This window comes from Solanum stenotomum, chromosome 11 (assembly GCF_019186545.1).
Source record: "Solanum stenotomum isolate F172 chromosome 11, ASM1918654v1, whole genome shotgun sequence".
Classification (NCBI taxonomy): Eukaryota; Viridiplantae; Streptophyta; class Magnoliopsida; order Solanales; family Solanaceae; genus Solanum; species Solanum stenotomum.
In genome coordinates, this window is record NC_064292.1 from 3,029,070 (window position 1) to 3,042,142 (window position 13,073).

At 33.3% G+C, this 13,073-nt stretch overlaps 2 protein-coding genes across 2 annotated transcripts in view; one reads left to right on the forward strand and one right to left on the reverse strand.

Moving 5' to 3' along the window:
- Positions 1–815: 815 nt before the first annotated feature.
- On the forward strand, positions 816–1,442 carry LOC125844490 (two-component response regulator ARR22-like). The gene is made up of 2 exons (XM_049523800.1): positions 816–1,061; positions 1,263–1,442. Exons 1-2 carry the CDS (start codon positions 816–818, stop codon positions 1,440–1,442), a joined length of 426 nt encoding a protein of 141 aa, XP_049379757.1.
- An 825-nt stretch (positions 1,443–2,267) lies between these two features.
- LOC125843836 (abscisic-aldehyde oxidase-like) overlaps positions 2,268–13,073 on the reverse strand; it is a 13,807-nt gene continuing 3,001 nt past the window's right edge. Inside the window, exons 2-10 of the mRNA XM_049523050.1 lie at positions 7,042–8,721; positions 6,129–6,382; positions 5,802–6,011; positions 5,336–5,554; positions 4,300–5,262; positions 3,940–4,029; positions 3,519–3,617; positions 3,190–3,379; positions 2,268–2,800 (exon numbers count right to left, since the gene is read on the reverse strand). Coding sequence (XP_049379007.1) covers positions 2,568–2,800; positions 3,190–3,379; positions 3,519–3,617; positions 3,940–4,029; positions 4,300–5,262; positions 5,336–5,554; positions 5,802–6,011; positions 6,129–6,382; positions 7,042–8,721 — 3,938 coding nt within the window. The 3' untranslated portion in view covers positions 2,268–2,567. The remainder of the gene's footprint in view (positions 2,801–3,189; positions 3,380–3,518; positions 3,618–3,939; positions 4,030–4,299; positions 5,263–5,335; positions 5,555–5,801; positions 6,012–6,128; positions 6,383–7,041; positions 8,722–13,073) is intronic.

A 13,073-nucleotide genomic window follows, 5' to 3' on the forward strand; every position in this document is an offset into this window, starting at 1 on the left:
AAATTTGAGCATATTTCATTTGATTCGATTTGCTATTATTAATTTTCCAATAGCAAATTGTGGGAAATTTTATTAATGGAAACTTTTCATGAGGCTCATATTTCTCTTGAGGTTTGACTAACTTGATTTCACGTCAAAAAGTTCATTTTGAAGGATTAAACTTTTTTTTATTCTTAATCGGTGTTTAGTCTCAGTTTTGAGATCCGACAAACCTGGAGAACTAAAATGTTCTTTACTAAAATCAGTTCCATTTTACGAGCTTCGATTTGAGTTTTCAGTACGTACTAGATTTATACTAAATTTTAACTGATTGATTGTAGTTTTAATATGGAATTTTTACTTTAAAATCTTGAAAATTTTCAACATGATTTGATTTACACGTACAACGCACGTGTCAAAAAATTAATTTACAATAAAATAAGGTCTACAACAAATAAAAAATGTCAAAAGTCATTATATTCAAGAAATTTTTATATTTTCCTTCAAGAATATACCTCTTTAGAAAGAGGAAAAAGAACTCTTATTTAATTGCTCTTTCCAACTTTCCACAACAAATTTGAGCATTACTTCATTTAATTCACTTTGCTATTATTAATCTTTCAATAGCAATTTTTTGCAAGTTTCATTCATGAATACTTACCATGAGACTCCTATTTAAATGAGCATCAAAACATTTTTCTAGTATAAGGTGCTTTCAAATACTTTTTTTCTCTCTCAAAAGACAAAGAAAGGTATGATTAGAACTATGCTCAATAATTCTGTTTTTTATTGCAAATAAGTACAATTAAATTAATTTATTTTTTTCTTTCAGGAAAATGTCTTCAAGTGCTTCATCTTCAAAGGGAAAGAGAAAGTTGAATGCGGTGAAAAAACTAAGTGTACTTATTGTGGCAAATGATGATATATCTCAAAATTCATATATATTATGTCTTCAAAAGTTTGGAGTGGAGACATTAGGAGTAAGAAATGGATTTATGGCATTCAATATTCATGATAAAACACAAATGAGTTTTGATTTAATCCTGATGAGCTATACTATTCCTATTATGGATGGTATCGAGGTAATTAATTCATAACTAATTACAATTTAATCTTAATTTTATGTCTAATTGTTTACTCGAATGTTTTTTTAATGATATGACATGACTTGATATACACGTGTAACACACGTGCATATTTTCTGAAAAATCTAAACAATATAACGTTTATTTATGTGTGAAATGTGTTTTTATTTTATTGAGTGTTTTTTTTTCGATTACTAGGCAACAAAAAAGCTTCGATCGATGGAGATTACAACGATGATTGTGGGAATAACAACTCCAGATGATAATGAAGAATATCGCAAAAAATTTATGGAAGCTGGGCTTGATGAATGCTATGAGAAGCCATTAACAAAGGAGATACTTCAGAGCCTTGTTGAGAAAATTTCTAACAAAGTTTAATATTATAGAAGAAATAAATCATCTTATTATAAGATAAGTTATATAATATAGTTCTTTAGTCATGTACTTGACCTATACAACTATTACTTTTAAATTTGGTGAGTATTAAAGATGTACTAGTAGACATATGATTATGATGCTATATATCCCTATTATTATGAACTAGATTAATACTTCTTTTGTTGGTTTTTTATTTGGAGTCGTATATCTTGAGGTCTGACTAATTTGAAATAATTAGAAAATTTATTTTGCGCGATAACATTTTTATTATCTTATTTTTCATTCAGTGTTCAAGCTTTATGTTGGAACAACAAATGTGGGTATATTTCATTTAATTCGATTAGCTATTTTAATTTTCCAATAGCAAATTTTTGCAAATTTCATTTATGAAAATTCTCATGAAGCTCCTATATATTTAAATGGACATCAAAGTTTTTTTCTAGTATAATGTGTATTCTAAGTGTTTGTTTCAAAGACAAAGAAACGTATATGTACTAGTAATTATTCTTCATATAAGCGTAATTGTTTACTCGAATTTTTGTTTTATTAATATGAATTCTATTTTAAAAAATATATATATGACATAACTCGAGATACACGTGGTTACATTGTGGTTAAACTAGTAATATTATCACTTGAATCCTTCAAAAATATTGTCCATTCACGTTGGATCCGACATACACTCATATTTTCTGAAGTATCCAAACAACACAACTTTTATCAATGTGCGAACCGTGTTTCCATTGTTAAAACGATTAATTGATTTTTTAATTCTTTTTCAATTTATAGGCAACAAAAAAGCTTCGATCAAAGTTTAGAAAAAAGTCAGAAAATAAAATGATCATTTATTTTTATAGCAACACAAATGTTAAGAAATGTTTACAATGATCATATATCATTATTTTAGAAGAAATAAATCACCTTATTATATGACTAAGACCATATATAGCTCTATAGTCATGTACTTGAAATTTGGTGAATATTAAAGATGTAGTAGACATGATCACGACTCTTCGAAAATGCCTTCGGGTGCATGTCAGATCCTCAAAAAGTAATTGTGTATTTTTAGAGGAATCAACACATGTACGACAACATTCTGGAGAGTCCGAGCAACATAGTTTAGTATCATTTGAAACACGTTGGTGGCCGAGCCAACAAAGTTTCTAAGAACTTCTCTGCATAATCCAGGCCACACTGTGTCTTCACAACTGGTAATATTGCAGGGACATCTAGATAGAATTCTGAAACAGACTCGTCGAGCTTGTCCCAACGTTTGAGCTGTTCGCGTGCTGCTCTAATGGCTGCTCTTGTTGCACAATGGACCGAAGCTGCCAGAAACAGCGGTGGTTCACCAGATGCTGCAAAAAAGTGATTATAAGATTCAACAGTTTGTATAAACTGAAGCAGATTCAGAATTTGAAGTTTATACGTTCCTGCATTGAGCTCAAGTTAGTATACAATAATAACATAGTTCACTAACAAGTATTTATAGATATTTAGTGGATTTTTCAATATATCTATACAAAATCTGGACAAAAGTTATTGCATTCCTGTGAACTCATAGATTGAACTCTAGATGAATGAATCATGATCACTTGAAACAGGTTGACAATACTCTCCACTAAACCAAATGCAGAATGTGTTTAAAACCTTTTCATGACGTTCAGTTATGAATGAACAAGCAAAGAACATGGAGAACTCATTTGACACATGGTAAAGCTAAAGGAAATGAAGAAAAGAGTTATACTTTTGGATGAAAGAACACGTTGTTCGTGATGTCCACTGTTTACGAGATGAACATTGAAATTCTGGGGTATGGTGTCAATAGTTGGGATCTTGTATGTCCAAGTGCTATTTGAGACCATTAACCCTTCTTCATTTGTAAGATATTCTTCGTTCATGAAAAATCCGATTCCTTGTACAAAAGAACCTTCAATCTGTAGCAAGGAAAAGAAAAACAATCTTGTGATCAAGAATCAGATAGTTCTGAAGTTTGAATAACGGTTCGAGTGCATGATGCATCTCTTAATTGTATTAAGCGAATTCTAGTTACAAAATTATGATGAAGGAAAGAACCTGTCCCAAATCAACAGCTGGATTCAAGCTCTGTCCGCAGTCGTAAATAACATCCGACTGCAAAATGGTAGTCTCTCCAGTCAGAACATCTATCTCCACCTGCAAAAAGAGTTCTATTGTTAGTTATCCATATGAAGATATATTGGCTGCAAAATGGTCCACAACCGGAGTTCCTTGCCAAGTGTTGTGTACTCCTATATATTGAAAATTGATAGTCATTGCATACGATTCACTTTCAAGATATCTTGGTGGTGAAATGATACACACGAGACTCAAAATCTCATGCTTAAGAGGGTGGAGGTTCGAGTCCACTTCAAAGCATAATATATGAGCATTCTCAATAAGAGAGTTTGATCGGATCAGTACTGATATTCCAATCAGTACTGATAGTCCGATATACTGACAGGAGTAACAAGTTTACCTCACTGACAGCAGCGCCGAAGGTCAAATAATTCAAGAATTCTGGCACATAATAAGAATTTGCTGCTAAGTTTATTGATTGTTTTTGTGCCTGCAAAAGAAGAAAAAATGATTTCAAATATGAATTCAGAGTATTTTATCTTCTGACTAATTCAAATTTAGCATCTTTGGCATCACGAGTTCTGTTTGGATATGGCGAAATGTTTAAAAGAACAAGGTAATCATTGATGATAAGGCGTCTCTTGCAATGAGAACATCTTAAGAATACAAGTTCACAGTGATTTCAAAAACCAATCCAGAAAACCGAAAGTGACTGACTGTGACAAGTGTGACTTGCAGTGTTGAAATGTTGAAAACAAACCTGGAGAATCAGCGTTGGCCAATCAACAGAACCATTTTTTCCCTGCAACTGTTTCTTTAGAGGGATCAATCTTTCAACCAAGATATTACAGCAAAGTTTAACAGCTGCACAGCTTGATTCCGATGTAGTGCTTCCATTCGTTGGCCCACCTTGCACTACACTTAAGGTGTCTGCTTGTATGACTCGTACTTTCTCCACAAGGTCTTCAGCCCAACTACTTTCGATTGAACCGAGAGCATAGGCAGTCATCTGTCTAACCTTTGTCCATAGCCCTTGGCCAACTTCAACTCCCCCAACCTCCACAACAATTGATCCATCTTGCAGAATACTGACTTTTCCTGGTGTCGGTCGTTGCGTAGCATGGTACACAGCTGGCACTCGAGAAATACCCCTTTTCTTCCATGTGTTTTTCTGGTTGAACTGTTCTATCATCTTGCTTCGTTGGAAAAAGCTCGACGACACTGCCAACTTATCCAGGATACTAGGCAATGTATATTCTCCTTCTGCTACAATGTTACCATAGAATAACTTAAGGCTTTCAAATGTATGAGCATTCTCATTTCTGACTGAATCCACCTCAATCGACAGTAAACTTGCGACATGCTCTATTATAGCTTCGGCGATATAGGATCCTTGCACCTCCCCAGGACCCCGCATGATCGTTTTGCTGGTGAGATTTGTCTTGCATAGTTGTATATCAAAAGATAAGGCACCCCAATTATATTTTTTTAGTGTATTTATCAGATATGATGGTATGATGGGGCTCATATCAACTGTGATCCCAGCATTTATCAAAATATCAAGATGTAATGCTGTGATCTTTCCGCTCGACTTGAATCCTACACTGTATGTTACTTTCATCGGGTGTCGTCCTCCCGTCATTATCATGTCACTGTTCCGGTTGACATACATCCTGACAGGTCTTCTTAACTTGTATGCTGCTAGTGCACAGGCCGTGGAAACCTAAAATTATTCATAAACTTTAACATCAGTGTCAGAGATTGTTATTATTACTATTTCTTTTTCGTATACTCACAGTCATTGCTTTGACAAACTTGCCCCCAAAGGCGCCTCCAAGCCTTCTTGTAATTACGCGGATATTGTGTGCAGGAACACCAAGACAACGGGCAATCATACTCTGTGCATTCTCAGGGCACTGGCTTGAAGTATAAACAACCATGCAATTGTCTTCATCTGGAATTGCGAGGGCAGTCTGTGCCTCCAGATAAAAATGGTACTCGGAACCGAATCTTAACTGGAAAATGATTATTAAAAGAAATGATAAGTAATATATTTGAACCTTTAGCATACATCACCATCCAGGAATCAAATTTAGGAAACCATTGAAACAATGCAATGCTCTCAGTCTCTTCGAAAATGCTACCAGGTGCGTGCCGAATCCTCCAATAGTGCATTTTGGAGGATCCACTATGGGTACGGCAATATTTTGGATAATCGGAGCAACAAAAAACAAATATGAACAGTAGAGAAAACAAAAGTACCTCAGCAGAGAGAATTTTTTGATCAGCTTCAGCCATTCCTTTTGAGAAATCGCCAATCTGTGCAGGCTGAAAAGGTGGAGGGACTTGGATAAAACTAGATTTCTCAACAGCTTCCTCAACAGTTAAAATGGGCGAATCTACATTTGTAGTGTCGTATTCAATGAGGGCTGTTGTTGCAGCCACATCAGCAGACCTCTGACTGTCAGCAACCTATGGTGTTTCAACAACATAAAGAAAAAAGTTCGAAATTTCAATGGTTTATTAGTGTATGAGAAATTAACATTGCATAAAAACCAATCTCAGCAGAAGGAAACTTGAAGTGCTCACCACAAATGCAATTCTGTCACCAGCACAACGGGAGAGATCTTCAGCAAATAAGGGCTCGGAGCCAAATGGTGAAACAGCTCCTACATTTGCCCCTCCTGTTGGGATATCTTTGTAAGTAATTATGGCGGTGTCTGTTAAATGATTAGGCTCAAGCTGGATTCCCTTGATACCAACTAATGGTTTTGTACTGTAGATAAATGCTCCATGCAAGCAGTTTGGTGGTGAAGGAATGTCATCTACATAAACAGCTTCACCTGAAAAATATTATATAACCAGCAGACACAAAGTTATAGTTAAACTGGTGTGCAGATAAGCTATTTTGTGTTAAAAAAAACAAAAACATGGAAAGAGGAATACATGACAACAAGGGCAACAAAAGAGGAATGAATCGTAACACAATGTTTTATCCAAAGCTGAGAGAAAGTAAACTATTTCCTCGATCTCATCTCTTAGAATAGACTTTCCCTCCTGTACTTGCTATTACTTTAGTTGTATATTTTCACTTTAAATATCACATATCATTTTCAATTTAACTATGTGGCTTGGACCCTCCAAAAAAGTTGTCCACCCCTGTTGGATGCTAACATTTTTGAAGTATCCGAACACAGTGGCGGAACCAGAAAATTTAACAAGGGGGTTCAAAATCTGAAAAGTAAACACACGAACTAGTGGAAGGGGATTCGACATCTATTATACATATCTAAAAAATAATTTTAACCATGTATAAATAGTAATATTTTTCGCCTAGGGGGGTCGGATGACCCCCCTCATTACATGCTGCCTCCGCCACTGTCCGAACAACATAGCTGCCTTAAATGTCATTAACAAGAAGTCACGGACAGGAAAAATTGGTATGAAATTTTCTACTTTACATGCACAAGATGAAATAAAATATTAAAAGGGGATAACAAACCAGCAGCTTGCATGGCAGCTTGGATCTTCTTCAACGGTTCACCTACTGGAGAGTACTCCGTACTAAACTCCACAACCTGCTTAGAAGAAGATAGTAGTGTTTGTTTTCTCCCCTGACTAATGCAACCATTATTACTACTTTCCGAAACTTCCTCATCTGAGATGTCATTGATTCCATCAAGTAAACCACCAGAAATAGAAGAATGAACATCAGTTAAGGGATAAAGAAACTCAAAAGCATAACTGACGGCCAAGCTTGATCTGTACTCAGGGTGTAAAGTGCCATCTTCCGGTACCACCGCTAGTTTGACTAATTTAAGTGCTTCATACAAAACATGTACACTCAACAGTTTCCCCGTTAGAAATTCTTCTACCTTTTTAGCCCTTGTTGCATGTTTTGTGCCATAAGCCCCAAACGCCAAATGGATATTGTTTATCAGGACGCCGTTCTTGCTGTGAGCAACGTCAGCCTGGAACGCAGCATTAACATATGCCAATGCATTCCCGTGAGGTCGTGGAGCAGCTCGATAGGTTTCAAACAAAAATGTAGAATGAGTTTGGTGAGAACTTTGATCTTTCTTAAATGGGATGCAAACACTTAGAAGCACAGTCTTTGAGTCTAGTGGTGGTCTTGATAATAACTCCTCCCATGTGAGGTTTTCAAGTCCATGACTGGTCATCAAGCTAACAGTAGCAGAAAGCCCGAGAATTAATGTAGCGATATCAGAAGGAAAACCATTCTTCTGTGCCATAACCAAATTTCCTCCCACACTAGCAGAGTTTCTAACAAATGGTGAAGCAATCTTCTCCATGTGGTCAGCCAATTTTTGGGATACCAACTTCCCATATGAACCCAAATTTATATTACTTTCCTCTTTCAAGACTGAAATGAATTTAGAGATAGTCACAGTTGCTCCAACTTCAATGCCTGTCTGATCTCTTTTGATGATTGAGAGTTCAGGAATGTGTCTGAGATCAACATAATGATCATATCGCTGAGTTTCCTTATAATAACCTGTGCCAGTATTACCAACGACGAGTTTAAAGCTTGCACGATTTACCGTCACATTGAAGTTCAACAAGCTCCATAGCTCCTCAATGGAAACAGGACTGTACCAAGGGTACTTTGAGGAGTCCAAATTCGTGGCAGATTCACTTTTCAAGAACTCAGGATATGTACTAAAATTCTTGGTTTGATCATAGGGAGGTAATTTACTTACTTTAATTTCCTTGGAGTCGCCCTTTTTCCAAAAAGAATTGAACCCCAAATCCTCTATATCAATATCAGCAGCAAAAGTCTTGCAGGCATCAGCAATGGGCCGGTAGCCAGTGCACCGACAAAGGTTTCCCGAGATGGCATTTTCAGCTTCAGATGAAGTAAGCCTAGAGAATCCTGGTGGAGGATCGGGTTTGTTTCCTTTATCAGCGTTGACGAGAGCTGAGAAAAGTGACATACACAGGCCAGGAGTGCAAAAGCCGCATTGAGAAGCATGGAAACCGGCAAACCTTTCATGAATAGAGTGAAAACCATCTCTGGTGTTCCCAAGGCCTTCACTTGTAGTAATTGAACAACCATTTAAACTACAAAGAAGTGTAAGGCACGAACTCACACTAAAATCTTCCACTTTTTTAAACTTCGGATCATACTTTGAGATCAGAACAACACAAGCTCCACAACCACCTGTAAGCATACAAATAAGTTATGTTCCTCCTGAACCCAAAATTGTGCATTTGTTACCAAATACTTAATCGGATTAGACGGACGATGAAGAGATTTACCCCTCTAATTCTCTAAAAGACTTAAGAGGCAGTATTTCATAGTCTAAATGAAGTCCGTAAATAAGGAATTACATAAACTAGTTCACTATGAAACTTAAATAATTCATGCAGTGCGTATAGTTATGGCACCTGGCCTAACTCAACCCCAAAAACTAACTCATGAAGGAATGATTACTCAAGTCTATATAAGCAGACCACCAGTCAATTCCCCAATCAGTGTGAGACTTTAACCACTCTACACCCCTTTCATGCCCAAGCCCAATTGAAGCGTGAACCGGGAGCTCAAACGAGGATAGACCTGACACTGATACCATATAAAGATATGACACCTAGGCCTAACTCAATCTAAGAAGCTATCTCGTGAGGAGAGGATTGCGCATGGCCATATAAACAGATCACCAGTCCATTACAACAATTAAGCATACAGTGTCCGAGTTTTTTGTTTAGAGGTGAAAGAATCTTTACCGTTCTACTACACCCTTCAATGGTCATAGAAGACTTAAAGAGCACAGAAATGCAGTGATGCCAAAAAGCATCAAAGGAATTCCTAATAAGTTATCATAAGCTTTCTGCAGATGAATGGTGAATAAGAGAAGTACACTAGAATTTATCAAATTCCATGAACATTTGCCATAAGAAAACAAATTTAAGGAAATCCAAGATTCTAACATTCCTTATGTACTAGCACTAGGAAGATTGAGATCATGAGATGTCAGGTTCAAATTTCAACGGAGTCAAAAGCACTAAATATTTCTTCCTACTAGTTCCTGCGTTTGTCCCATACAATTATTATAAAGTTGAATTATTATATAGAAAATGTTGAAATTAAAAATATTAGTTTTACCAATTTGAATGTTATTCATTAAATAAAATTCATAATAATTGAATACTATATTGACCATCAAGCAAGAAATATGGAAAACTAATTAAGATACTATAGCCTCTAATAATATGAATATATCTATATGACTTATCCTTAATAATCTCTCATTGCGCTCCCGTATCAGTAAGTACACAAATATGTAGCTACTTAAAGAAACCATATCAGTAAGGAAAGGATAAAGGAAAGAAAATATTATAAAAGTACATTTTAAAACGAATATAAAAGTCATAAATTAGTAATTTCAGCACTAATAAAAATAGACTTATAACATTCATAATTTCATAGAAGATTAAATTAAAGAAGTATAAATCGGTAAAGAATATCAAAAATTAAACAGATAAGAACAGATACAACATTCATATCCTTCTTAGGACTTTAATTATAACAATATATAGAGTAAAAAAAATACATAAGGAGTAGAGTTCTTGATGATACCTTCTTTCGTAATCAATCAAATTTAAAAGCCTTAATAATGATCCAAGTGCTTCACTCCTTATGAATGGTACATAGCATATAAATTTTAAAATAATTGAAAATCCAAAAAGAGCAAGAAAAAGTTAAATGATTTTCTTGACCACATAGATATGCCATCACTTGGACTTCCTAAATACTATTAGTTTAAAGTTTATATTTATTACCGAAAATTTTACAAATCTAAAATACTAACAAGAAACTCTAAAGGTTGAATAATTGTGGAATATGAAAGCAATTTCACCACATTGAATTGAATGAACTAATGAGTGAGAATGTATCTATTTTTTATTGTTTCATTTTAATGAAATTTTAATAATAGATAGGTAAATTTACTTTTTAATACCAATAATTAAAGGATTAGTGTTTAATTAAATACTCAAATGACTATTCAACCTATAAAGGATAATTTGTAATTCAACTTCTAACTTTTTTTGTTCCCAATTTTAGTATATATATATATTTTCATACGGTTAATGTGACAATAACCTGAAAAGAAATTTAGCTTCTCAATTAAAAATGGCGAAATGGTCTGATGGAATCTTATACTTGTATGAATTTGTATTCTAAACCTTCTAACTTAGCACTTTGTCAACTGAATTTAACTCAATGAAACTCAACATTTTAAATCATTTTGGCTTTGTGTGAACTTCAAACGCCCAATGAAAATGGCATATCATCATCCACATTAGATTTAATATGAAACGTCATTTATTTTTTAATTTTTTCTTCTTTTTCACTCCTCCCTTCATTGTTACTCGAGCAATTTCGAAAACCCTTTCCTCCATTGATACCAAAGAATCACCATTAAAATACCTTAATATATTTTAATATTTACACACAATTTTACACAATACACTTCATCTAATTTCATAAAGATATTAAAAAATTACTTTTCACCATTCAAAACTATCGAATTTTGTCACTTTACCCTAGAAAAAAGAAAAACACAACAAATCAAGAACAATTTTGACAGCAAAAGACTTCAAGATACCCATTAGACATATTTCTTCCGATAACTATGTTTATCCCACCAGATTTCGGAATTTTCCTTTGCTGATTATGTTCAATTTTTTCCGCACAATTTCATTTTTAATTTGGGGGAAGAGAAAACGAAAACGAAAAAAGAGAAAAAGAAATTGGAAAGAGATGGTTGAAGAGGAAAAGAAATGCGGATGGTTGGGGAAGAAGAAGGAAGTGAAACATTTATTTTTAATTTTTTTTTTCTTTTTATTCTAATTTTCTTTTTCTTTTTAATCTAAATTCTTATGTCTACGCTCCTTTTGCGCAAGTTTCATTGAGTTAGAGGGTTCAGTTGTCAAAATTCTAAGTTGAAAGGTCCAAAATACAAACGCATACAAGTACAAGAGTCTATCAGACTATTTCGTCATTAAAAATTAAAATAACATAGAAAAGGAGAAGTAAACACAAAAACGAGGAAAATATGACAAAATAAGAGTATAATAATTGTTCCACAAAAATTCAGATATTTATAAACAGTTAAAAAATAGCCATCTAAAATGGTAAAGATAAAACTATGATACAAAATATCATTTTAATTAGGATCAAAACAAATTTTAATATTTCAAAACAAAAAAAAAAAGTACCTAAAAATTGCCTAATGATTCACATCAATAGGAGGCAATTGGTAAAGAAAAATTACTTTTCCATGATGATTTATTGGATAAGATGAAAAGGTAAAGAGTTGTTTAAGTTAATTTTCAGAAGTTAGTGATCTTAGACATGGGGGAGAGGAAAGGTTGATTGTTTTTACTAATAATTCAATACATTTAATCACACTAATTATAGAGAAAGGATAAAAAAATATAATCCATTTAACCACACTAATTATAGAGAAAGAATAAAGGATAAATGCTTTAATTATCTAATTTTTTCTTTTATAAAAATGCTTTATCTAATTAACAAATTTAATCCATTTAAACATAACCGTTCTTAAAAGAATTAGATAAAGCGTTTTTATAAAAAAAAAAAAAAAGTAATTCCTAACAACTTTCTATGAATAATTTCTAACAATTTTCTATGAAATTTTTTTGTCTTTCAACGTTTGACTTTACACCTTCTTCTTTTTAGTATTTAGTATAATATAATATAATTATTACTTAATATTTAAATAATTAGATATTTAATGATATTTTAATTTAATGTGAAGATAATATGGTAATTCAACTTTGCATATTGGAGCTTCCACTTTTAGTATAATATATATATATATATATATATATATATATATATATATATATATATGAGTAGAAAAATGATGAGACAGTAAATTTAATATCCCAAAGAATTTGAACAATTGGGTCTAGATGCATGAATTTAAATAAAATTATTATTTAATATTAAATTAATTATATATTAATATTTAATTTAATTTAGGGATATAATAAGGGCAGAATGATAATTCAACTTTTAACTTAAGAGCTTCCCACTTATAATAATATATGATATGATATATGATGATATGATATGATATGATTTGTCCAAGCCTTGACATACAGAGTTACTCAATGTTGTGTATAGGAGTGGCAAACGAGCCAATCGAGTCGAATTTGAATCGATCAAAAAATGAGTTAAATAAAAATGGATAAGTTACTCGACTCGACTCACATTTTAAATGAGTAAAAATGATTTACCCAATGAATAATATGGGTACCCATATTTACCCATATTATAATAGAAATCTTGTTAAAAGCTTTAAAACAAAGAAAGAATTAAAGTTTTTTTCATCACTTCACTCCACCCCCTACCAACCCCCCCTATCCCAAAAAAATGTTAAAAAAAAATAAAAAAATTACCACCCCCCCCCTCCACCCCCTCCACACCCCATCCAAAAAAAAATTAACAAAAATTTAATTTTTTTTAAAAAAAATTACCACCCC